The sequence below is a fragment of the Salarias fasciatus genome, chromosome 22 (assembly GCF_902148845.1).
Source record: "Salarias fasciatus chromosome 22, fSalaFa1.1, whole genome shotgun sequence".
NCBI classification, from domain to species: Eukaryota; Metazoa; Chordata; class Actinopteri; order Blenniiformes; family Blenniidae; genus Salarias; species Salarias fasciatus.
In genome coordinates, this window is record NC_043765.1 from 94,345 (window position 1) to 120,756 (window position 26,412).

At 56.4% G+C, this 26,412-nt stretch overlaps 2 protein-coding genes and 1 long non-coding RNA gene across 11 annotated transcripts; 1 reads left to right on the forward strand and 2 right to left on the reverse strand.

Annotated features, from left to right (window-relative positions):
- Positions 1 to 1,187: 1,187 nt before the first annotated feature.
- On the reverse strand, positions 1,188 to 4,878 carry LOC115409422 (zinc finger protein 316-like). The gene is made up of 2 exons (XM_030120596.1): positions 4,744 to 4,878; positions 1,188 to 3,949 (listed from the first exon to the last, which is right to left on the reverse strand). Exons 1-2 carry the CDS (start codon positions 4,784 to 4,786, stop codon positions 1,560 to 1,562), a joined length of 2,433 nt encoding a protein of 810 aa, XP_029976456.1. The 5' UTR covers positions 4,787 to 4,878; the 3' UTR covers positions 1,188 to 1,559.
- A 1,556-nt stretch (positions 4,879 to 6,434) lies between these two features.
- LOC115409424 (gastrula zinc finger protein XlCGF57.1-like) lies at positions 6,435 to 13,846 on the reverse strand. Of its 9 annotated transcripts, none has more exons than XR_003933947.1 (4): positions 13,757 to 13,846; positions 13,103 to 13,279; positions 7,174 to 8,498; positions 6,435 to 7,049 (listed from the first exon to the last, which is right to left on the reverse strand). XR_003933947.1 is itself a non-coding variant. In XM_030120600.1 (4 exons), exons 2-3 carry the CDS (start codon positions 13,275 to 13,277, stop codon positions 7,225 to 7,227), a joined length of 1,449 nt encoding a protein of 482 aa, XP_029976460.1. In that variant the 5' UTR covers positions 13,278 to 13,279; positions 13,757 to 13,846; the 3' UTR covers positions 6,435 to 7,090; positions 7,215 to 7,224. The 9 variants fall into 9 exon arrangements, 8 of the variants coding, with proteins under 8 accessions (XP_029976460.1, XP_029976461.1, XP_029976463.1 ...); XM_030120600.1 differs by having other exon boundaries at positions 6,435 to 7,090; positions 7,215 to 8,498; XM_030120601.1 differs by having other exon boundaries at positions 6,435 to 7,000; positions 7,184 to 8,498.
- A 2,627-nt stretch (positions 13,847 to 16,473) lies between these two features.
- Positions 16,474 to 20,142, forward strand: LOC115409850 (uncharacterized). The gene is made up of 4 exons (XR_003934025.1): positions 16,474 to 16,611; positions 17,421 to 17,578; positions 17,752 to 17,873; positions 20,083 to 20,142. It is a non-coding gene; the product is annotated as an uncharacterized LOC115409850 (long non-coding RNA).
- Positions 20,143 to 26,412: the final 6,270 nt, after the last annotated feature.

Sequence of the window (26,412 nt, forward strand, 5' to 3'; positions counted from 1 at the left end):
TCCAGCTGGAGGGGGGAGGAAGAGCTGGGGGGAACAGGTGGGGGGGAGGAACAGCTGGAGGGGGGGAACAGGTGGGGGGGAGGAACAGCTGGAGGGGGGGAGGTCAGGAGACAGACCTGGTCCAGGACTGAGTCTGGAGGGGACCTGGTCGTCCACCATGGTTCCCGCTTGTTGCTAACAGGTCACCATAGTTACCAGAGTGTTAACTTTTCACTGTGGTTACCATGGCTACACCCAGTGGTTAAGCGGTTACCATGGTTACCTCCTGTCAGCAGACCTGGCGAGTGGCTCCAGGTTAAAGGTCAAAGGTGAGAGATGCAGACTAGTCGTCTTTTCCACTGAAGCTTTATTTCCTTCATCAACATGAATTCTCTGGATCAAAGTCTGTGAGGTCAGAGGTCACACCTCATTACTTCCTGTTTCCATGTTCACCTGTCCCAGCTGTTCTGGAAGAAACAGCACATCTGGCATTTTAACACACATTTGTCTTTCTAAAGTTGCGAGGACCTTCAACATACTGCGTTTCCTCGCCCTCATCCCCGACCCCAACCACCAGAAACTAACCTCTGACCCGAACCAGGACCCTAAACCTAGCTCCGACCCCGACCCTAAACCTGACCTAAACCTAGCTCTAACCCAAACATCCAGTCTTGACCCTCATTGCGTCTCTCAGGAAGTGAAGACCTGCTAGAAAGTCCCCAGTCTGCTGGTTTAAGACTCATTCTGGTCCTCAGTGTTCACTGTGTAAAGCAGGGGTGGGGAACCTGGTCCTGGAGGGCCGCAGACCTGGTCCTGGAGGGCCGCAGACCTGCATGTTCTCCACGTCTCCCTGCTTCAACACAGCTGATTGCAGTGAGGCACGTCATCTGCTTTCTGCTGGACTTGGCCATGAATCCTGATTCAATTCAGGTGTGTTGAAGCAGGGAGACGTGGAGAACATGCAGGTCTGCGGCCCTCCAGGACCAGGTTCCCCACCCCTGGTGTAAAGGAACACACACACACACACACACACACACACACACACACACACACACACACACACACACACACACACACACACACACACACACACGTTTGTATTTCTATCCTTGTGGGGACCTTCCATTGACTCCCATTCATGTCTAACTCCTAACCCTGACCCTGACCACCACACAGCCGAACCCTAAAGAAATGTTTTTACCTTTGACTTTTCTCAGAAACAACATGGTCAAGAAAACACTGTTTCCCTCATTAGGACCGGAAGAAGGTCCCACAAGGCACATCGTGCAGGTTTTCCTATCCCCACAAGGAAAACACACACACACACACTGGTACACAGAGAATTGTGAGTTGAACAGTGTACTGCTGTGTGTCTCCTGTCTGTCCTGTTGTGTCTTCTTGCTGTGTGTTGTGTGTAGAGCGTGCAGAGGGACGGACGTCTTCTGAACGTCCTCGGGGGAACCTGAGGGACGTCCTGGGGTTCGAACCCGCCTGAGACGTCTTCATGCTGAACCAGTCGCTGTCCTCAGACCGCCGTCCGTCCCACCTCCTCACCAAGGACCAGTCCAACCAGAGCCGGGTCACCACTCGTCTTTCCAGAAGTCGCTGTCCACACCGTCCCCACCGTCCACACCGTCCCCGCCGTCCACCTGGTTCCAGCCCACCGGTCGAGTCCAGTCCTCATCACTGACGTCTGTCTCCGAGGAGTCCAACGGTCCCGCCTCCGGTCCACGGCGGTCCCCCGTCAGACGGACGGGGCCGAAGGTGGACCGTCCCCCCGGGGCCTCCAGCGGCTCCTCTTTGATGCGGATCGGCTCCTCCTGATTCTCCCGCTTCACCTCTGCTGCTCCGGCGCCGCCCGGAGAGCCCGGAGGCGTCCGCCGGTCCTTCCAGAAGTCGCTGTCCTCACTGTCCTTAGTGTCCTCACTGTCCGGCTGGCAGTACGGTCCCGGTCCCGGTCCCGGTCCTGGTCCCAGTCCTGCAGGCCAGTCGGCGTTGTTCCGGCGGAGGACTGTGCGGCGCCGTGCGGGGCGGGCCCGCTGGACCCGGTCCCCGCCGTGGACCTCCATGTGCCGGGCGAGGAGCCGCCTCCAGGCGAAGTCTTTCCCGCAGACGGAGCAGCTGAAGCGCGTCTGCGCGCCGTGACTCCTCATGTGCAGCATCAGCGCGTCGGCGTCGGCGAAGGCGGCGTCGCACACCGAGCACGAGACGTGGGCCGCGGCGTGCGCGCTCAGCTCCTCCCGGCTGCCGAAGCCGCGGCGGCACAGCGGGCAGCCGAAGGCGGGGCGCGGCGGCGAGGCCGGGCGGAGGCGGCCGGAGGCGGGGCGCGGCGGCGAGGCGGGGCGGCCGGAGGCGGGGCGCGGCGGCGAGGCCGGGCGGAGGCGGCCGGAGGCGGGGCGCGGCGGCGAGGCCGGGCGGAGGCGGCCGGAGGCGGGGCGCGGCGGGGAGGCGGGGCGGAGGCAGCTGTGATCCAGCAGCCGGCGCTCGCTACACCCTGAACCTCCACCCGTCCACGGCCCAGCAGGATGGTGAGAGCTTGGCTCAGGGTTCTCAGGGTTCTCAGGGTTCTCGTGGCCATCGGTCTTCACGGGGACGGCTCCTGCCGGTCCACTGCGATCCCTCCTGACCGGATCAGGACCGGAGGACTGGCTGATCCTGGACTCCTGCGGCTCCTCCTTGATGTGAGGAGGCGCCGGCGGGGCTCGGTGGAGACCCTCAGGGGCCGAATCTGCCGTCTGGTTGACTTCAGAATGGATCCGGGATCCACCTCCGTCGGGTCTGGACCCCCAGGTGCCGGTCCTCTGGCCCGGTGAGCCAGACTCCGGCGGCCCGGTGCTGGTCTGGCGTTGGCTGTTTGCGGACTGAGGAGGTCTGGACTTGGTGCATGTTTCCAGGGCGGGGTGTTGGCCCGGGTTCTGGCTCCTGTCCTTCTTCCTTCTGTAGTAGGTGAAGCGGGACCGGACCTGCTGGGTCCGTCTCCAGGACTCGCCGTCAGCAGGTTCAGGAGAGCTCCCGCGCGGCGCCGGCGCTTCCCCGGCCCGGCAGCGGTGCGTCTTGACCTGGAACCTCCAGGCGAAGGCGGCGCCGCAGCGGCGGCAGCTGAAGGGCCGGTCCCGGGCGTGCGCCCGCTGGTGCTGCCGGGCCCGGCTGGGCTGGGCGAAGCCCTTCTGGCACACGGAGCAGCGGAAGGGCTTCTCGCCGGTGTGGCTCCTCATGTGGACGTCCAGCTGGGACTTGAACCGGCGCTGCGTCCCGCAGACGCTGCAGGTGTGCAGCTGCTTCCCCTGGTGTCCCCGCAGGTGCACCAGCAGCCGGGCCTTGGTGGGGAAGGCGGCGCTGCAGTCGGGGCAGGGGTGTTTCCCGGGGTCCGGAGGGGGGGCGCATTTGTGGTTTTTGACCTGCGACGCCCAGCGGAAGCGCTTGTGGCAGGCGGTGCAGCCGAAGGGCCGCTCCCCGGTGTGGCCCCGCAGGTGCTTCTCCAGGCAGGACCTGAAGAGCAGCCGCAGGCCGCAGAAGCCGCAGGTGTGCAGCCGCTTGCCCTCGTGCACGCCCTCGTGCATGCCCTCGTGCACGCGCTCGTGCACCGTCAGCAGCGGCCGGCTGCCGAACGTCTCGCCGCACTCCGAGCGGCGCAGCGTTCGGGTCTTCCTGATCCTCTTCCCGTCCGCGGCGCACACGTGGACCTTCCTCTGGGACTTGGACCGGAACCCGCGGCCGCAGCCGTAGGGTTGGGCGCCGGCGCGGATCAGCTGGTGGTAGCGGACGCTGCCCTCCTGCAGGAAGGTCTTGCCGCAGTACAGCCGGCCCCGCCGGCCCCCCAGCCCCTCGTCAGACCGGCCCAAACCATCAGAGTCGGTCTCTGAGGGTCCGTCTACAGCGCCGTCCCCCTCCTCCTCCAGACCAGAGCTGCTCTGGGACCGGGACCGGGACTGGGACCGGACCGGACCACACCGAGGCTCCTCAAGGCTGCCTGCAGAACCAAGTCAGATCATGAACATTCAGAGCCGGATTCAGGTAAAACCAGCAGCTCTAGCAGAGAACTCTACCCGACAGCTCCACAGACCGGATATACAGACCGGCTCTCTGGTCCTGGATTTCAGCATCCTGAGCCTCTAGTCTGCTTCCAGGCTCGGGGACCAAGATTCACAATCAGTGCAGGTGTTTTTCTACACAGTCCAGTTAAGACTCCAGTGACGTGGTCTCTGGTTCAGGATTTCCTGACACAAGGAAAGCTGGGTTTCTCTCCCGGGTCTGGTCTCTGACTGAGGTCTCGTCTGCCAGGTCTGGTTTCCCTGATCTGGGACTGAGGTCTGGCCTCCCAGGTCTAGAACTGAGGACTGGAATTAGGTCTTGATGCAGACTCCAGCCTCAGTCAGTCAGCGGTCCTCTCCAGGACCGGGTCCTTCCAGACCCAGACTGGGACTGGGACCAGTTAAAGCCACTGACCCTCCAGGTGTTTTCAGTTCATCAGCTGATCAGACCGAGGCTCCTCAACAAACCATCAACAGTCAACACAGGCTGGAACCCGGAACCCGGAACCCGGAACCCGGAACCCAGAACCCGGAACCTGAAACCCAGAACCCGCAACCCAGAGCCTGGAACCCAGGGGTCCAGATCTGGACCGGAACACATCGGCTTCATGGCAACCACACACGATGACACCCAGGCGTGTGTGTGTGTGTGTGTGTGTGTGTGTGTGTGTGTGTGTGTGTGTGTGTGTGTGTGTGTGTGTGTGTGTGTGTGTGTGCGCGCGTGCGTGCTGACCATCAGAAGCCACAGCTCTCGGTAACTTCCGGTTCCGGTCCATGCGTCCTGAAGCGTCCTCGTGAGCCAGGTGAGCGGCGAGAGCAGGAGGTTCTGCCTCGAGCTGCTGAGGAACACGCACGATCACACTCCTCACCAGGGACACACACTCCACTTCCGGGTCACTGTCAAAGTAAAAGCAGGCCGCCGCTCTTTTTGTTTTCTTCTGTTCGCTTTACTGTCAGGAAGGTGTCGTTTGGTATTATGGGATGTTATTTGTACCCCTGCCAGAGTGTAAATATATGATTTGAATGTTATAAAGACTTTGTTAAAATTCGAGAGTTTTTGCTGTTCGACTTGTGAAAAACTAGGGTTTTTCTACAGATGTTCAGCTTGTCAGAAAACTGCAGAGCAGAAAGAAAGTCGTTTAAAATAAAAGATGCTGAAGAAATAAGAGAATTAAACCAAAGAAAACGAACAAAAATGAAACAAACAGGTTGAAACTAGGACTCAGATCTTTAAAATGAAAACGATTACAGTGCAGTACTGTACTCCAGTGTACTGCACTGTACTCTAGTTGCACTCTACTGTTCTCTACTGTAGTGTAATCTATTCTACTCTAGAGTACTGTTCCGTATTCTACTCCTCCACTGTACTGTACCCCTCCACTGTACTCACAACGGGCTTTTATTGTGGAATTTAAATGCACATTGCAACGACTTCCGGTGCATCAGACAAACACGGCCGTGCGCGCCGGTCGGGCGCGTGTCCATAGAGCGCCGTGAGGCTGAAGCTTTCTTCACCTGGACGCGGTCAGCGTTCATCCTCTCATCTCCGATTCCACTGCGGCACGGACTCTGTCGTCCACTCGACTCTACTGCAATGTACTGTAGTGTACTCTACTGTACTGTACTCTAATGCACTGTACTCTACTGTACTTTACTGTACTCCAGTGTACTGCACTGTACTCTAGTTGCACTCTACTGTTCTCTACTGTAGTGTAATCTATTCTAGAGTACTGTTCTGTATTCTACTCTTCTCCACTGTACTCAGCTGTACTTTACTGACTTGTTTTACCTGCTTTGTTTAATGAAAATCGCACTGCCTGATTTTTTTTGTTGAACATTTATGACTGTTCTTGTTGTTCTGTTTGTGTTACTTTCCACCTGTAGCCACTGTAGTTTTCTCTGCTGTAGTTTTCTCCGGGTGTAGCCGCTGTAGTTTTCTCTGCTGTAGTTTTCTCCGGGTGTAGCCGCTGTAGTTTTCTCTGCTGTAGTTTTCTCCGGGTGTAGTCACCTTTAACAAGGCGCCTCTTCTCAGTGGAAACAACAACCGGAGTCATGAACACAGACACTGGTATGGACAAACCAGCAGGCCTAAAATGACCAAGTCCAGGACGATCTGCACTGGGACCAGGACCAGGACCAGGACCAGGACCATCTGGACTGGGGGTCATGTGCTGAAGTCTTTCAGAACAGTCGTGTTTTCCTCCATTTCGACGGAGGCGGAGCATTTCCTGAACATTCAACCTTGAGATTCACTTCAGTGACAGAAAACTCCGCTGTCACCCGATCTGACCCCCACAAACCCTACAGTGTTCTTTTCTCAACTGAAACAGGAAGTCATGTGATGGCCAGACAAAACAGGAATTCGTGATCACCAGCTGAAACAGGAAGTCACTGTAAGCAGAACACCGAGACAGCGTGCCGCTTCTCATACGTCTTTATTTCATCTGCGTGGGCCTTGACGTGGCGGCGGCGGCAGGCCACGCCTCCTTCCACTCTCTGAAGGACACTCACTATTTCAATCTGCCATTCCAAAACCAGAAGCACAAACATTCAGAGAAAACACACACACCACTGGTTACCACGGCAACAGCTCCTCTGCCTGTAATCCATTGTAATAATAAACTAAAGTCTGGCTGCGTAGTCCTGCTGTGGGACGGGGTTCCCTCGGCCCGTCCCCAGGTGAGTTTGACGGGGTTCCCTCAGCTCCCAGTTCCGGTCCTTCTCTCATGACGGCTGTGTTCTGCTGAATGTCCCTCGGCTGGACGGACTGGACGGACATGACGCCGGCTGTCTCTCTGCTCTCTCAGCTCCAATAGAAAACACAGTAGATAGACTGAAGGACCCAGAAGATGAAGCCCCGCCCCTTGCTGTGGGAACTCGGTGCTCACTTTGAGTCAGGATTGGTCTTTTGGAGACCTGTGGTCAGTGGACCTGGACGGGGTCAGGGTCCCCTGTGGACCTGGACGGGGTCAGCGGGGTCCTGTGTGGACCTGGATGGGGTCGGGGTCCTGTGTGGACCTGGACGGGGTCAGCGGGGTCCTGTGTGGACCTGGACGGGGTCAGCAGGGTCCTGTATGGACCTGGACGGGGTCAGCAGGGTCCTGTATGGACCTGGACGGGGTCAGCGGGGTCCTGTGTGGACCTGGACGGGGTCAGCGGGGTCCTGTGTGGACCTGGACGGGGTCAGCGGGGTCCTGTGTGGACCTGGACGGGGTCAGGGTCCCCTGTGGACCTCCAGGTGTTGTGTCAGACTCCCTTTCTGCCGGTAGCTCTTGCCGCAGACGGAGCAGGTGAAGGGCTTCTCGCCGGTGTGGATCCTCAGGTGCACCTTCAGGTTGCCGCTCTCGCTGAAGGTCTTGCCGCAGACGGAGCAGGTGAAGGGCTTCTCGCCGGTGTGGATCCGCATGTGTTTCTGCCGACGGCCGCTCCAGGAGAAGCACTTGCCGCAGACGGGACACCGGAAGGGCTTCTCGCCTGTGTGAGCCCTCATGTGGGCCCTCAGCTGGCCCTGGAACCCGAACCTCTTGCCGCACTCGGAGCAGCTGAAGGACTTCCTGCAGAGGTCGCAGCCCGAGCAGCTGAGGTGGAGGTCACTGCGGTCGCCCTCGTGCGCGGGGCAGCGCCCAGTCTGCCGGTCTCCCACGGGGAGGGTTTGGGGTTCCGGTCCCATCTCCGGGGTCCGCGTGGAGGGTTCACACCGGTGACGGTGGAGCTGGAGGACCCGGGGGAACCTCTGGTGACACACGGTGCAGCTGAAGGCGGCGTCGGCGCCGGCGCGGTGGCGCAGCATGTGCTGCTTCAGGTTCCCCCTCTGGGTGTAGCTCTTGCCGCAGACGGAGCAGGTGAAGGGCTTCTCGCCGGTGTGGATCCTCAGGTGCACCTTCAGGTTGCCGCTCTCGCTGAAGGTCTTGCCGCAGACAGAGCAGGTGAAGGGCTTCTCGCCGGTGTGGATCCGCATGTGTTTCTGCAGACGGCCGCTCCAGGAGAAGCACTTCCTGCACACCGGACACCTGAAGGGCTTTTCGCCTGTGTGAGCCCTCATGTGGGCCCTTAGCTGGCCCTGGAACCCGAACCTCTTCCCGCACTCGGTGCAGCGGAACGATTTGCACAGATTGAAGGAATCACCGGACGCTTCACCGTCCAAGGCAGACCTCCAGTCTGCCACACCGGCCTGGGACTCCGCTCCAGAACCGGGTCCCGGTGGTCCGCTGTGAGGTCCCGGCGGTACATCAGGTGGTCCCGGCGGTCCACCACGGGGTCCCTCTCCAGAGACGGTGCTGAGGTGAAGCTGAAACGGTTCGGGTTTGTCTTCGTCTTCACTCTTCACGGGGACCGGGGTGAAGGCGAACTCAGTGACCTCCACCTGGTGCGCCGGACCTCCGTCCGGACCGCCCCACACCTCCTCCTGCTCCTGTTTGATAGGACGAAGCTCCAGGGCCCCCATGGGCTCCAGGGTGCAGCTCCTGCTCTGCTGCTGCTGCTGCACATCTGCAACACAGGGAGGAAACATCTGTCAGAGGGGGACGACCCTGTGGAGCTGCTCCGCGGTGACCTGCCTGCTGTGGGAATCGAACCGCAGATCCAAGTCGGCCTGGTCACCACTGCCCCCATCATCACAGCACACACAGCACTCATCCACTGCACCTGTTCATCACCTGTATACAGTAAACCACTGACAGCAGCTTGGTTCCTACAGTCCTGCTTCAGAAAGCCCTCCACCGCCGGGCCACCCCCCACATTGACGTCAAGGTGGTGCAGGCCCACACGAGTTCCGGTGTCTCCGTCTCAATGACAGAATAGTTCAGCTGACGACTGAACTTCCTAGAAAAGAAGCACACTGGTCTGTTACGCCCTGCCTCTTCTGCCTGCAGCTCCGACCTAAACTCCCTGTCCCACTGAGGGCTGCCAAAACAGCAGCATTAGAAACTAGTCCTTTGACCCGCTCGAAAGCTTTCAGAGCCACAGGCGACCACACATAGCGTTGGCTTTCAGCAGGTCTGTCAGAGGTGCAACGGCAGTTAGTAACCCACCATCCCGAGAAAACGCATCAGATCTTTCTTACTCTTGGGCTGTGGGAACTTATCTAGCACTTCAACCTTTGCCCTCACTGGCCGAACAGCACCGTGACCAACAACACGACCCAGATAGACGACAGTGGCTTTAGCAAACTCACACTTTGCTAGATTTATGGTTAGCCGAGCTTCCGCTAAGAGGACAAAAACAGCTTGCACACGAGACAGGTGCTCTTCCCATGTATTAGAATACACGACCAAGTCATCAAAGTAGACGGCGCAACCGTCTAGACCCCCAACAACTCCATTCATCAAGCACTGCAAAGTCGCCGGTGCATTCCGTAACCCAAAAGGCATGACACTGTACGAGTACAGTCCATTCGGTGTGACAAACACTGCTATCTTTTTTGCCCGCGCTGTAAGCGGCACCTGCTAGAAACCTTCCAACAAATCCAGCTTGGTCACATAGCTCACCCCCCCACTTGGTCTACACCAGTGGTCAGCAACTGGCGGCCCGCTGGCCAAATCTGGCCCACCAAACCGTCCAATCTGGCCCGCGACTGGATTCCAACGCACGCACGTACCCTCCTCGGGCCAAAGAGCACGGACACAAGCCCCCCGAATGGATGGCCCCGGTCCGTGGACGTATCCCGCTGCCGTTACTGCTAGCCGCTGCTACCGCTAGCTGCTAGCTGCCGCATCCAACCCACCAAGCCCCTCAACCCCGGCCCAACCTGGCCCCATCTCCGCCACCACCGGAGCCGAAGCAACACACTGAGGATGACCTTCCGACGGTTTTCCTCCTGTTGTAACCCGGCATCTGGAGAGAAGAAAGTTTCAACAAGTTGACGAGACAAAGCCGAGTCTTAGATCTACGCTCTGGAGGTGAGATCAAATAATCCAGATCAGAGCACTGTTCCACCACCGTATAAGAACCCGAAAACTTGGCCTGAAATGGAGACGAAATTAAAGGCAAAAGAGCAAGAACTTGGTCTCCTGGCAAAAATTCTCGATGTGCTGCGTGCGCATCATAGCGAGTCTTCATTTCCCCCTGGACACCAGCTAACTTCTTCTTAGCTGCTCTGAGCCGTGTACAGTCCACACCTGAAGCCACTGACAAAATCAATCAAGTTACTTGGAGGATCAGAGTCTTTCCAATTGTCCTGCAAAAGCGCCAGGGGCCCCCGAACCCTGTGACTGAAGACAGATCGTTTGGGCTAAACCCGGTGCATTCCTGAACCGCCTCACGAGCAGCAAGCAGCACCCAGGGCCACGCCTCCTCCCAGCCGCCCTGCATCTGGACACGTTTGATGAAACCTCTACAAAGCTCCTGACTCAGAGCATGATAAGCAGAACAGAAGTTATTTTTTATTTTTAAACCAACACTAAGGAACTTTTCAACCTTAATAAAACATTTTAATATCTTCTGTGATGATACATCGACTTACAACTAGCTGAATGGCCCTCTGTCACGGCCTGAGGGCGTCAGTGTTGCTTTCACTTGGACTGAGCAGCTGTGAGGAGGGTGGTAGGAACCCTGCACACTAAAAAACTCCAATTGTGCAGACTGCTTTACGGCATGCGTCACATCATGATAGAACATTGTTTATCCATTAGATTCATTAGCTCGTCGCTGTCCGTCCTTCACACAGCCACTGGAAACAAATGAAGGCGAGTTCAGTCCGACAGCACGCCACCAGGAGCAGCATTTTACGACGCCTCACGCTAGGCCTTATGGGAACTGTAGTATTCCTTCAGGCAAAACACTACCGCTTTGTCCACTGGCGCCGCCAAAATCAACGAAAACTGAAAGTTCCTTAGTGTTGCTTTAACATCTTCAGGACCTGGTCAAACAGTTTTAAACAAAAATTAGACCCTTGGTCTGACTGAATGACACGAGGCAACCCAAAAACAGAAATGAACTGAGACCACAGACTTAGCTGTGATGCTGTGCAGAGGACAGGCAGACGGACACCGTGCACTCTGGCACGTCACGGTCAGCAGGTATCCAGCAGCTGATGTGGACGGTGGCCACGGGCCAACACAGTCGATCAGCAGATGCTCAAAAGGCTGACTAACAGCTGGAATCGGACTGAGTGGCAAAGGCTTGAGAACCTGGTTAGTTTACTAGTCACCTGACATGTACGGCCAGACTTACAATATGCAGAGACATCTCTTCTCAGGCAAGGCCAGAAGAAGTACCTCAGAACCCTGTCATACGTCTTCCTGACCCCAAGATGGCCACACCGGTCCTGAGAAATCTGCAAGACAATCCTACGAAATTGCATTGGCACAACAGCCTGGTGAACAGGTTCCCCACAAACCCTTCAAACTGAGGCGTCCACTTTCTCATTAGCACGCCCTCGTGCAAAAAGTAACGATGAGAACGGCTTCTAACCTCAGGAGAACGACCCGATCCAAGAGCTCCTCAAGGTGCCACTCGCCTCCTGCTGCTTCACCAGCTCACTGCCAGAAATGGACCATGGAGCAACGGGCAGCGCAAAATCATTGCCGGATCCTCATCTCCGTCCGTGTTCACGCTCTCCTTTGACCGAGTCACCACACAAGCCCCAAGAGCTCCAGAAGCTGAACTCCATCCTCATGAGTGCAGCGTTCTCCTGGTTCACTGACTACTCTGACTGGAGGAGGGACACCGGCCACACTCTGCTACCGGCAGCCTCATTCCCCAAAATCCGAGCTACTCCGTCCACTGGCAATGCTGGACGGACACCATGGAGATTTCACCCTGAAAGAAACCACAGTCAGGCATCAGTTCACGTTGTAGCACACTCAGAACACTCCTGCCCAGACCCACTACAGGCGCACAAGTACCAAGAGAGGTTTTTTCAGAAAACGGTAACACAGAAGCTACGATGAAGGAATCAAGATAGACAGATGAGACCTTTTTTTATTTTTTGCCCATGGGGAAATTCCAATCTTACAGCAGCAGAATGAAATGAAGGAACGATTTTAGAAACTTCAGTTTCAAAAACTTAAGTTAAAAAGTGTGAAAAAAATAAGAAAGATATGTACATGAGTCTTTTTTACATGCCAAGCCAGGATCCTCACCCGCACACGCTCACTACGGCCCACCAGAGAGACCGGCCCTCAGTGATGGACGGATTCAGGATTTCAGCTCCGGAGAACCTCGGCGGCCTCCGACAAACCAGGACCAGCAGCAGCATCACGGGCTTGGAGGGTGTAGATTTCAAACGAGACTCCAGCGTACAACAACCCTCCTCCAGAGCCCACGCTTCTGACAATAACTGCAGATGTGATCAGAGCCATGAAAATGACCCGTCTAAAACTCTGCTCCATCGGACCTTTTAAATGTGTCCCAGCAGCCAGAATCCCAGTGAATGAGATAGGAAGGTAATCGCCCGGCAGAGCAGCAGCCTCCGCCAGGCTCCACCCCCGGCAGGCCGCTCACACACCCAGCTCTTCAATTGTTCCAACAAGGTAAGTTCATGCAGATCCGCTTTGGTTTCCAGGCCTGCTGAAGAGAACCAGCAATCAACATCCGTCCCCAAGAGACGCATGAAGTCCAGGTGTGACTCATCACCCGCTTCCCCCCACGGGAACACTCCCCAAGACCTCCACCAACCCCGGGTCGCCACGCCAACCGCCTCCGAGACCTCAGCCTGGGTGATGGACGAGTCCACCTCCGAGACCTCAGTCCACCTCCGAGACCTCAGTCCACCTCCGAGACCTCAGTCCTCCTCCGAGACCTCAGTCCTCCTCCGAGACCTCAGTCCACCTCCGAGACCTCAGCCCTTCTCTGAGACCTCAGTCCTCCTCCGAGACCTCAGTCCTCCTCCGAGACCTCAGTCCACCTCCGAGACCTCAGTCCACCTCCGAGACCTCAGTCCTCCTCCGAGACCTCAGTCCTCCTCCGAGACCTCAGTCCTCCTCCGAGACCTCAGTCCACCTCCGAGACCTCAGTCCTCCTCCGAGACCTCAGTCAGCTGGGCTCATGCTAACAGCTGGGCTCATGCTAACAGCTGGGCTCATGCTAACAGGTTGTGTGAAGCAGAAGAGGATCTGCAGTCTTGCTGATGTAGCAGTGTGATGTGGTCCCACCTGTGGTCCTCGGCCTCGGGTCGGCCGCCCGGAGCCCCTCCAGCAGGTCCCGCTGCCGGCGCTCCGCCTCCTGCTCCCAGTCCTGGAGGGACGAGTCCAGCTGGTCCAGGATGTCCTCCAGAGCCGCAGTCAGACGCTGGCTGATGAAGGTCCTGAGAGCCTGCAGCCCCGGCATGGCTGGAGGGCAGGGTGCCAGAGTCAGAGCCACACACACACACACACACCACACACACACCACACACACACACACACACACTTCTCATACACACACACCACACACACACACACACACACACACACACACTTCTCATACACACACACACACACACACACACACACACACACACACACACACACACACACACACACACACACACACTTCTCATACACATACACACACACAAACACACACACACTTCTCATACACACACACACATACACACAAACACACACACACACAGACACTCACACAAACACACACACACAGACACTCACAAACACACACACACACACTTCTCATACAAACACACACACACAAACACACACACACACAGACACTCACACACTTCTCATACACACACACTCATCTCTAAAACACTCACAAACACACACACACACAAGACACTCACACACTTCTCATACACACACACTCACCCTCTCCTGTGTCCAGATCCTCCAGAAGCAGCGAATTTTTCTCTCTGAGCACAAAAAACAACTGTGATCACATCCGGGTCTCTCTCTCTCTCTCTCTCTCTCTCTCGCTCTCTCTCTCTCTCACACACACACACACACAGCGCCCCCTGCTGTTCTGGAGCACAGCGTCAGCCGTGGCCTATGGAAGCCGATTTGGACCAAAACTCCAATTAAAATGCGTTTTAGTCAAACTGCTGTTTTTATTTTGAGTTTCCGGGCTCATCACGTGACTCAGAATCAGAATGAACAACCAATCAAACAAACTGCAGTTTAACTTCCAGCTTCCAGCAAAACACTGTATCACAGCGACACAGAAGAAGAAAAAACACATTTCTCTTTGGTTTTCATGTCCGTCCTGCAGTTCCAGACCCAGCCCCCCTGACAGATCCCGGGTCCAGACCCAGCCCCCCTGACAGATCCCGGGTCCAGACCCAGCCCCCCTGACAGATCCCGGGTCCAGACCCAGCCCCCCTGACAGATCCCGGGTCCAGACCCAGCCCCCCTGACAGATCCCGGGTCCAGACCGACATGCAGCACCTCCAGAATCTTTCCCTCCTCCGTTCAGGTCATGTGACCAGCAACGCCACTGCTGAACATTGGGTAAAGAACCGTAGTTCCTTTCACAGCGCGGCGTTCTCCTGCGGACAGTTGTGAGTGCGACGCCGCCGCAGCCCTCTGAGCCTCCGCAGACCCGAGGTCTGGTTCGAAAACCCAGAAGCCGTCTGGTTTCTGCTTCCTCTTTGTCGCTGTGGTGAAAGTTAAAATGTTTGTTCGATTGATTCTTAATTTAAAGCATAACGCGGCCAGAACCGTAAAATGAAAAAACGTTTGGCTAAAATGAATTTTAACTTTCAAATCTGACATTTCACATTGAATTTCAGTTCCTTTTTGCTGGGGCATGTTTTGAAATTAAAGTGAAATGTTCTTTTCTTTTTCATTTCAATTAAGTCCCAGAATAAGCAGCCTTGAAAATGACAATGCAGTTTGGATGAGTGATGACTGATCTTGATTCTGAGTCACATGATGCCTCCAGACCCTGCAGACGGAATGAGTCTGGTGTCTCCTCATGTCACCGTTCACATGAATGTTTGGAATTCATCCTGTGGAAACATGAAGTCCCCGCCCACTTCCTCCAACAGGGAGGTTCCAGATTCACACGGCAAGATGTGTGTGTCTGTGTGTGTGTGTGTGTGTGTGTGTGTAGTAGCAGTAGTCATCTTGGGAGCTGTTGCTCCCTCCTGGTTAGAGTGTCACACTTCAGCTGGGGCCTCCACCCGCCTGCAGGGTCACAGTGTCTGAGGAAATGGGTGGAGGGAGGAGGAGGGTGGAGGGAGGAGGGAGGAGGGAGGAGGGAGGAGGAGGGTGGAGGGAGGAGGGAGGAGGGAGGAGGGAGGAGGGAGGAGGAGGGTGGAGGGAGGAGGGAGGAGGAGGGAGGAGGGAGGAGGGAGGAGGAGGGAGGAGGGAGGAGGGAGGAGGAGCTCCACCAGGTTTGAAGAAAAACCAGACCCTGAACAGGAGTCCAGACCTAGTCTTGACATGGTTTGAGGAGCAGCTTGACGTTCCTCCTGAAGGTCCGTCCAGGGCCTGGCTTCTCAGGCAACCTGGGCGAGCCAGATCACAAGCGCCCCGACTCACACAAACCATCGGAGTGGCGCAGAGTGCTGTCAAAGTGTCCCTTGTACAGCCCCCCCCCCGTACGTGCCTAGGGCCACCGCCGGGTCCGTCGGGACTCTGGAACGTCCAGAGGAGAAGGAGCCGTCCTGATGGATCCAGCGCTCGGTCCACTGCAGTCCCACAGCCGTCCCCTCTGCTGTGACGGAGGCTCCGGTGCTGGGCGGAGCGTCATGGACTGAAACGCCGGCGGAACACTGGAGGACACCAAGGCAGAACCCGGGGACAGACCCCCGTCCACACGGGGACAGCAGGACAGCTGGAGCACAGGAGGGTGGACAGAACACAGGGAAGGCCTGGCTGGGAGGACACACACACACACACACACACACACACACACACACCCACGAACACACGCTCAGAGGCAGATGCAGAGGGACAGACATGAACACATGGACACAGGAGGGGACGGGAGACATAGAAGCTGAGCTGAGCAGGATGCTGACTTGTGCTGCACAGACCATGATGTCATAATAAACAGATACATTGTTTCCAACTCCTCAGTCTGGAAAGTTCTAAATGATGTCATCATCTCATTTGCATATCTGTTTCAAATTAGATGATGACATCATTTAAACTTATACAATGTTGCAACTCCTGTCAGCAACGTTCTAAATGATGTCATAGAGATACAGCCGTAGAGCCTGATCAGTCAGCAGGTAGAGATACAGCCGTAGAGCCTGATCAGTCAGCAGGTAGAGATACAGCCGTAGAGCCTGATCAGTCAGCAGGTAGAGATACAGCCGTAGAGCCTGATCAGTCAGCAGGTAGAGATACAGCCGTAGAGCCTGATCAGTCAGCAGGTAGAGATACAGCGTCAGGAGAGTCCTGCTGTCGTTAATCACGTCTTCAGTTCAGCTGAAAGCACAAAACATTTCAGTTCCTTCAATAAAGAAGAGAAAACTCTCTAAAACAGAGTCCACAGAGAACTCCAGTCACACACACAGACACACACACACGGGGCAGGTCAGCGCTTGCTTGAACAGTCATAGTTTCCACGGTAACCAGGTGGGGCCGTTGTTGCACCGCGCCCCGGCCCGTACAGGGTTGCGGGTCAGAGTCCTCTCTCAGGTGAGCTCCAGGCGAGTCCGCCTGTCTTCAGCCGTCCGCCTGTCTTCAGCAGCGGTTGACTTGCCGGCGGTCAGGTGGGTTGAGGCGAGGCTCGTCTGTCGGCTGTTCTTTCTGTCCTGGTTCAGGAACTGCCACTCTTCAGCCGTTGAACTTCGTCCTTCTGTTCCGTTCTGACTGTTTCCTGCTGTAGTTTCTGTTTGTTTCATGGTGGTTTTCATGAGACTGTCAGAAAGTTTCAGGCCCAAACTGAGCTAACATGGATTTAGCATTAGCGAACAGCTCCCAGAGAGGAAGGAGCAGCCAGGTGGAGCTGAGCTGGGGAGATGCAGCGCAGGCCTCCAACCAGCAGGGGGCGTCACGAGCCGTCAGGAGGACCTGGAGCATCAGGGGGACCATCAGGAGGACTCTGATGGACCTGAACCATCAGGGGGACGATCAGGAGGACTCTGATGGACTCTGATGGACCTGAACCATCAGGGGGACGATCAGGAGGACTCTGATGGACTCTGATGGACCTGAACCATCAGGGGGACGATCAGGAGGACTCTGATGGACTCTGATGGACCTGGACCATCAGGGGGACGATCAGGAGGACTCTGATGGACTCTGATGGACCTGGACCATCAGGGGGACGATCAGGAGGACTCTGATGGACTCTGATGGACCTGGACCATCAGGGGGACGATCAGGAGGACTCTGATGGACTCTGATGGACCTGGACCATCAGGGGGACGATCAGGAGGACTCTGATGGACTCTGATGGACCTGAACCATCAGGGGGACGATCAGGAGGACTCTGATGGACTCTGATGGACCTGGACCATCAGGGGGACGATCCGTTTTTGGTTCCATTAGAAATATTAATGTTATGTCTTTTTTCAAGGAAGAAATGGAGACCGAAGAGGCGGAGCCAGATCAGACCACGTCCAGCCACCGAGGGGCGGAGCCAGATCAGACCGCCTCCAGCCACCGAGGGGCGGAGCCAGATCAGACCGCCTCCAGCCAGCGGGCGGAGGCCGATGAGGCTGGACTCCATCCAGAGTTTGTAACGTTTCTCTTGCCTCCATCTTTCAGCTGCTGCTTCACACAGAGCTGAAGCTCAGACCAGCTCCTGGACCCAGGACCCTGGACCCGGGTCCCGGGTCCCGGGGTTTCCTCATGGTGAACAGGTGACAGCAAGCCTCCACCCACTCCTCCTGTGACTGTGTGTGCAGATCGTCGGCTGATGGAAACACCCGAACATCCAGCAGTCTGACCACCACCAGGACCACCAGCGGGACCAGCGGGGCCTCCATCAGTGCTGATCCTCCTTCATCTTCTTCATGTCATCAAACAGGTGAACTGAGTCTCTTTAGAACCAGCTCCATCAGCTCCATCAGCTCCATCAGCTCCATCAGGAGCTTCGTCCTCCTGTGCATACAGACAGGAGGTGGAACAGCTGCTGCGATGGTGCAGCGAGAACCACCTGGACCTGAACCCTCTGAAGACTCTGGAGGTGACAGTGGTTTTCAGGAGGACCCCCACGACCCCCCCCCCCCCCACCACCACCACCACCACCACCATCCTCAGCAACACAGTGGCTACGGTGGACACCTTCAGGTTCCTGGGTTCTGCAATCTCCCGAGACCTGAAGTGGACCCCCCACAGAGACGCTGTGAGGAGAAAGGCCCAGCAGAGGTTCTACTTCCTGCGACAGCTCAGGAAGTAGAACCTGCCTCAGGAGCTGCTGATCATCCAGTCTGTCCTCTGCTCCTCCAGCACGGTCTGGTTCGGTTCGGCCTCCAAACAGGACAGGACAGGCTGCGAGGACGAATCGGGTCAGCAGAGAGAACAGTAGGGCCCAGCCTGCCCTCCATCCAGGACCCGGATCTCTCCAGGGTCAGGAAGAGGTCAGCCTGCCCTCCATCCAGGACCCGGATCTCTCCAGGGTCAGGAAGAGGTCAGCCTGCCCTCCATCCAGGACCCGGATCTCTCCAGGGTCAGGAAGAGGTCAGCCTGCCCTCCATCCAGGACCCGGATCTCTCCAGGGTCAGGAAGAGGTCAGCCTGCCCTCCATCCAGGACCCGGATCTCTCCAGGGTCAGGAAGAGGTCAGCCTGCCCTCCATCCAGGACCCGGATCTCTCCAGGGTCAGGAAGAGGTCAGCCTGCCCTCCATCCAGGACCCGGATCTCTCCAGGGTCAGGAAGAGGTCAGCCTGCCCTCCATCCAGGACCCGGGTCTCTCCAGGGTCAGGAAGAGGGCTGGTGACCTCTGACCCTTCACACCCTGCTCAGACCCTCTTCAGACTCCTGCCGTCTGGCAGGCGTTACAGAACTCTGCAGACCAGAACCAGCAGACTGAGGAGCAGTTTCTTCCCCTGCGCCGTGACCCTGATGACCTCTCAGTGATTCGGAGTCTCAGGAAACAAGTGCACTACACCTCCTCATGATCTGTTTCCTGCACGTTTTAGCCATATAAGCATGATATATTCTTGAGTTTCTAGTTTTTTATCTGTTTTTATTGTAAATACTTGTTTATTGTGTTACCTCCACCAGGAGGTCATGTAATCACGTTGGTTTGTTGGCCTGTTAGCAACATTATGGAAAAAGTTCTGGACGGATTGCAATGAAACTTAGTGGAAAGGGGGGTCTTGGTCTAACTTAGAATCCATTAAGTTCTGGTGAAGATCCGGATCACTGTGTGGATCCAGGAGTTTTTTGAAGGATTCTTTATCATTGAGAGATGGGGAGTCTTTGACTAGCTGGGCAGACCCGCCGACAGGGGGGACGAACGGGTCTGTTGTCCCGAGCCCAGGGTGTGGGGGGCCCAGAATGAAAGGTGGGGGGGCCATCCAGCACCCCACTCACGGCTCCTGACGCAGCATGCAGGCACCTCGCCTCCCCACCCCCCGGTCCAACGCCGCATGCAGGCACCGTGCTGCAGCGCGCTGCACGCCGCGCCGCACGCCGCGCCGCACGCCGCGCCGCACGCCGCACCGCACGCCGCGCTGCACGCCGCGCCGCACGCCGCGCCGCACGCCGCACCGCACGCACACACCGCACGCCGCTCCGATCACGCCCCCATCACACTGGTGTTTTAGTCCACGTGGAGTTCTTCTGGTTGTTGGCGACTGATCTGAGCTGTGGCGGAGGTCTGCCTCTCTGGGCCACATTCTAGTTGTTAATGTTCTGCCGCTCTCCTTGGGTATTTATTCTTTCAGTAGTTAACCTTAATTTAATTTAACTTGATTGAATTTGACTTTTGTGTCTCTTGTCTTTACTGTGTATTTATCCATTCGTTATATTTATTTAGTGTTCCCTGCTGAGAGCGCGGCTCACCGCAGTCCAATTCCTAGTTTGTTGTCAAACCTGGACAATAAATGAGTCTGAGTCTGAGTCTGATCAGCTCCGTCAGCTCCGTCACGCCTCAGAGTTCTCCTGTTTCCATTTGACATGTTTTTCTAAATCAGCTGTTTTGTGTCAGAAGCCGGACGACAGTCTGGTTCAGTGTTTGAGCCTGAAATGATGAACAGCTTCAACAAACACTCGTCTACCTGTGAGTGCAGGCGAGGAGGAGGAGGAGCAGGACCAGGACCAGGACCAGGACCAGGAGGACCAGGAGGACCAGGAGGACCAGGAGCAGGAGCAGGAGCAGGACCAGGACCAGGAGGAGCAGGAGGACCAGGAGCAGCAGCAGTGCACTGTAGGCAGAGCAGGTAGGAGTACCACTCTGTATGTGTGTGTGTGTGTGTGTGTGTGTGTGTGTGTGTGTGTGTGTGTGTGTGTGTGTGTGTGTGTGTGTGTGTGTGTGTGTGTGTTTGTGTGTGTGTTTGTGTGTGTGTGTGTGTGTGTGTGTGTGAGGGGCCGTACAAGACATAATTCATTCTGGCCCTCTCCCATACATATATTCTCATGTTTATACACACATATATTCTCCTTAATAATAATAATAATAATAATAATAATAATGATAATAATAATAATAATAATAATAATAATAATGATGATAGGTGAGCAGGATCACTACTGCAGCAGCACACCGTCAGCAGGGTCAAACTCGCCTTCCTCACGACGGTCTGACCGGCTCACGCTCCCTGCTAGTGGAGAACAGTCCACCGCCTGCTGAGTTCTGCTTCGCAGTGACAGGAAGTGACATCGGAGGATCAAAAAGCCACGTCGCTATGAACGCTGGGCCGCCACGAGCCGGTGCTCCCTGTGGGAACTTTTCGGACTCCTCCTGCTTAAAACCCAAAAAGTCAGAAGGATCACGAGGCCCCGAGATCAATAGGATGTGGGGAACAAAGACCACAACGATACCAGTGGTCATCGGAGCTCTTGGACTTGTGAAGAAGGGATTAGAGAAACACACCGACGAGATCCCCGGCAGCATCAACATCCAAGAAGTCCAGAAGACGGCCGTCCATGGAACAGCACGCATACCGCGGAGGGTTCTGTCAATCAAGTAGAAAGTAACAGCTGCCCTTTAGCGCCTCAGGACCATTGTTTGGACTCGGCTCTCTAGGATGTAAAGAAGGACGCATGAAGAAAATATTATCATCATAATAGTTATAATAATACATTTTATTTCACTGCGCCTTTCTAAACACCCAAGGACGCTTTACACAAGATTAAAACACACGACAAAAAACACCAGACAACACAGCGAATTAAAGGAGAGAGGTTTCAGACGATGGGCAGACTGAAACATGAGCCACAGAGAGGCGGAGAGAGGGCGGAGCCACAGAGAGGCGGAGAGAGGGCGGAGCCACAGAGAGGTGGAGAGAGGGCGGAGCCACAGAGAGGCGGAGAGAGGAGGGCGGAGCCACAGAGAGGCGGAGAGAGGAGGGCGGAGCCACAGAGAGGCGGAGAGAGGAGGGCGGAGCCACAGAGAGGCGGAGAGAGGAGGGCGGAGCCACAGAGAGGCGGAGAGAGGAGGGCGGAGCCATGGAGAGGCGGAGAGAGGAGGGCGGAGCCACAGAGAGAGAGGCGGAGAGAGGAGGGCGGAGCCACAGAGAGAGAGGCGGAGAGAGGAGGGCGGAGCCACGGAGAGAGAGGCGGAGAGAGGAGGGCGGAGCCACAGAGAGGCGGAGAGAGGAGGGCGGAGCCACAGAGAGAGAGGCGGAGAGAGAGGGCGGAGCCACGGAGAGGCGGAGAGAGGAGGGCGGAGCCACAGAGAGAGAGGCGGAGAGAGGAGGGCGGAGCCACAGAGAGAGAGGCGGAGAGAGGAGGGCGGAGCCACAGAGAGAGAGGCGGAGAGAGGAGGGCGGAGCCATGGAGAGGCGGAGAGAGGAGGGCGGAGCCACAGAGAGAGAGGCGGAGAGAGGAGGGCGGAGCCACGGAGAGGCGGAGAGAGGAGGGCGGAGCCACAGAGAGGCGGAGAGAGGAGGGCGGAGCCACAGAGAGAGAGGCGGAGAGAGGAGGGCGGAGCCACAGAGAGAGAGGCGGAGAGAGGAGGGCGGAGCCACAGAGAGAGAGGCGGAGAGAGAGGGCGGAGCCACGGAGAGGCGGAGAGAGGAGGGCGGAGCCACAGAGAGAGAGGCGGAGAGAGGAGGGCGGAGCCACAGAGAGGCGGAGAGAGGAGGGCGGAGCCATGGAGAGGCAGAGAGAGGAGGGCGGAGCCACAGAGAGAGAGGCGGAGAGAGGAGGGCGGAGCCACAGATAGGCGGAGAGAGGAGGGCGGAGCCATGGAGAGGCAGAGAGAGGAGGGCGGAGCCACAGAGAGAGAGGCGGAGAGAGGAGGGCGGAGCCACAGAGAGAGAGGCGGAGAGAGGAGGGCGGAGCCACGGAGAGGCGGAGAGAGGAGGGCGGAGCCACAGAGAGAGAGGCGGAGAGAGGAGGGCGGAGCCACAGAGAGAGAGGCGGAGAGAGGAGGGCGGAGCCACAGAGAGAGAGGCGGAGAGAGGAGGGCGGAGCCACAGAGAGAGAGGCGGAGAGAGGAGGGCGGAGCCATGGAGAGGCAGAGAGAGGAGGGCGGAGCCACAGAGAGAGAGGCGGAGAGAGGAGGGCGGAGCCACAGAGAGAGAGGCGGAGAGAGAGGGCGGAGCCACGGAGAGGCGGAGAGAGGAGGGCGGAGCCACAGAGAGAGAGGCGGAGAGAGGAGGGCGGAGCCACAGATAGGCGGAGAGAGGAGGGCGGAGCCATGGAGAGGCAGAGAGAGGAGGGCGGAGCCACAGAGAGAGAGGCGGAGAGAGGAGGGCGGAGCCACAGATAGGCGGAGAGAGGAGGGCGGAGCCATGGAGAGGCAGAGAGAGGAGGGCGGAGCCACAGAGAGAGAGGCGGAGAGAGGAGGGCGGAGCCACAGAGAGAGAGGCGGAGAGAGGAGGGCGGAGCCACGGAGAGGCGGAGAGAGGAGGGCGGAGCCACAGAGAGAGAGGCGGAGAGAGGAGGGCGGAGCCACGGAGAGGCGGAGAGAGGAGGGCGGAGCCACAGAGAGAGAGGCGGAGAGAGGAGGGCGGAGCCACGGAGAGGCGGAGAGAGGAGGGCGGAGCCATGGAGAGGCAGCGAGAGGAGGGCGGAGCCACAGAGAGAGAGGCGGAGAGAGGAGGGCGGAGCCATGGAGAGGCAGAGAGAGGAGGGCGGAGCCACAGAGAGAGAGGCGGAGAGAGGAGGGCGGAGCCACGGAGAGGCGGAGAGAGGAGGGCGGAGCCATGGAGAGGCGGAGAGAGGTGGAGGACCTGAGGGAACGTGAGGAGGGCAACGTGAAGGAGATCAGACAGATGGGGGGGGGTATGTGGGGGGGGGGGGGGGGGGGGGGGGGGGGGTCTGGCTTTGAATGTAAACAGAAGAATCTTGAAGATGATCCAGAATTTGACCGGGAGCCCATGGAGCTGCTGGAGGACGGGTGATGCGGTGAGAGGAAGGGGTTTGCTGAGTTCTGGACCAGCTGGAGCTGATGGAGGGGATTGTGGGAAATTGTGGGAAAACCTGGCGGGGGGGGGGGGGGGGAGTGTGACGAGGAAAGGGGTGAGAGAGGGGAGAGAGAGAGGGGAGAGGAGGGGCGGAGAGGGGCGAGAGAGGGGTGAGAGAGGAGGGGCGGAGAGGGGCGAGAGAGGGGTGAGAGAGGGGTGAGAGAGGGGTGAGAGAGGAGGGGCGGAGAGGGGTGAGAGAGGGGAGAGAGAGGGGTGAGAGAGGAGGGGGGAGAGAGGGGAGAGAGAGGGGTGAGAGAGGAGGGGTGAGAGAGGGGAGAGAGAGGGGTGAGAGAGGAGGGGTGAGAGAGGGGAGAGAGAGGGGTGAGAGGGGAGAGAGAGGGGTGAGAGAGGAGGGGTGGAGAGGGGCGAGAGAGGGGTGAGAGAGGAGGGGTGGAGAGGGGAGAGAGAGGGGTGAGAGAGGAGGGGTGGAGAGGGGAGAGAGAGGGGTGAGAGAGGAGGGGTGGAGAGGGGCGAGAGAGGGGTGAGAGAGGGGTGAGAGAGGAGGGGTGGAGAGGGGCGAGAGAGGGGTGAGAGAGGGGTGAGAGAGGAGGGGTGGAGAGGGGCGAGAGAGGGGTGAGAGAGGGGAGAGAGAGGGTGAGAGAGGGGTGAGAGAGGGGCGCGAGAGAGGGGTGAGAGAGGTGTGAGAGGGGTGAGAGAGGGGTGAGAGAGGAGGGGTGGAGAGGGGTGAGAGAGGAGGGGTGGAGAGGGGCGAGAGAGGGGTGAGAGAGGGGTGAGAGAGGAGGGGTGGAGAGGGGCGAGAGAGGGGTGAGAGAGGGGTGAGAGAGGGGCGAGAGAGGGGTAGAGAGGGGCGAGAGAGGGGTGAGAGAGGGGCGAGAGAGGTGTGAGAGGGGTGAGAGAGGGGTGAGAGAGGGGTGGAGGCGGTTTATGTTGCGCAGGTGGAAGTGTGCAGACCGAGTGATGTTATTAATGTGGAGTGTAAAGAGAGTGAGCTGGAGGACGACACCCAGACTCTGACCTGAGGGGACGGGGACACTGAGGACCTGTCCACTGTGAGGGACAGCCTGGTGGATCTGGACACTGAGGACCTGTCCACTGTGAGGGACAGCCTGGTGGATCTGGACACTGAGGACCTGTCCACTGTGAGGGACAGCCTGGTGGATCTGGACACTGAGGACCTGTCCACTGTGAGGGACAGCCTGGTGGATCTGGACACTGAGGACTTGGTGCCAACAAGAAGGAGTTCAGTTCCATCACCGTTTGATTTCAGGAAGTTTGAGGTGAGCCAGGATTTGATCCAGAGATGCAGAGGGTGAGGGAGGAGGGGCGAGAGAGGAGTCAGGTGTACTGGAGAGAGAGCGCTGGGTGTCTCCGCGTAGCAGTGAGTTAGTACCGAACTTCCGGAAAATGTTACCGAGGGGAAGGAGGTGTATGAAGAAGAGGAGGGGCCTTGCACATACATACAGTATATCAATCAATCCATCAATCAATTCTGTTTATTCACAAATATAATTGCAACCAGATAATTTACAAAAGTGTGTTTCAGTTGTGTGTGTCAAGAGAACTCCCGAGAAGCTGCCCAGCTGATAGCGGCCCAGGCACACAGTACACACAGTACGCACAGTACACACAGTACACACAGTACACACAGTACACACAGTACACACAGTACACACAGTACGCTCATTACATTTACTACAATACAGGTTTAGTTATTCCTCCCAACCCATTACCATTCCTGTCTTACCAAATCTCACACACACACACACACACACACACACACACACACACACACACACACACACACATTACTTTTCATTGTTTCTCCTATTATAATGTGTGGATATTTCCATATTTCTAGATTGCATACACACTCACACTCTCACAGTCAGTTTATCGTGGTTCGTTGCTCATCACATCAGATCAATCAGTGAGACAGGGACAGTTTCATCAACAGCACACTACCTTGTTGTATTCAGTTTGATATTTTAGTTCTCGGCCATCAGGGTTGTGTTTCAGTATAATGTAGTAAAAGTTCCTCTTTTAACTTTTTCTTAAATACATGTAAAGACACAGAGTTTGTGTTGTGGTGTCAGTCTCATTCCGGATCTCCGGGCCTTTGCACGAGATGCTAAAGCTAGTACTTTGAGTTTACGCTTTTTGCCCTTCACCAGATTTTTCCTTCTTGTGTCGTAGCCATGAGATGGATGTTACTGGGAGTCGCTGACAGTCTTTCATTCAGACCATGTACTACATTATACGTCACACACGCGTTTTGAAAAGCGTTGCACTCAGTGAGCTTCAGAAGCTTGAGCCTGTAGAAAAGAGGATCAGATGAAGCACGTTTCACCTTTTCCTGTAAGACAAGCAGTTCAGTGAGACAGCTCGGACACGTGTTCCACCATGTGATACTGCAGTAGTTTAAATGTGGTTCGAACAGTGTTTGATTCAAGGTTTTAAGAGCTTCGAGAGGGAGATCATGTCGAGTTTTATAAAACAGGCCTACATGTTTAGATAATCTAGCTGTCATTTCATCAATGTGCTGTTTGAAATTCAGAGATTCATCGATCAATATCCCTAAAGATCTCGTGTGTTGGACTCGTTCAATATTCCTCCCACAGATTTCAAAATGTATGTTATCTATATTTTTACGATTTCTATTAGAACGGAACAAAATGTAGTGGGTTTTATTTCAGTTTAAAGATCATTTATTGCACTTTAGCCAGATGTCTACTTTGGTTCATTCTTGATTAACTGTGTTTTGAAGATACTCAGGATTTTTATGAGTGAAGAAAAGGTTAGAGTCATCTGCAAAGATCATGTTGTGCAGAGTATCTGTACAGTTTGGTAAGTCATTTATGTAAATAATAAATAGAAGCGGACCTAAAATAGATCCCTGGGGAACTCCACACTCAGTAACTGTGTGTTGTGATGTAGTTTTGTGTATCTGTACGTGACGCTGTCTTTCAGACAGAGAGCCTCTGACACCATCGTGCTCAGTTTTCCCAGCAGAATTTCAAAATCTACTGT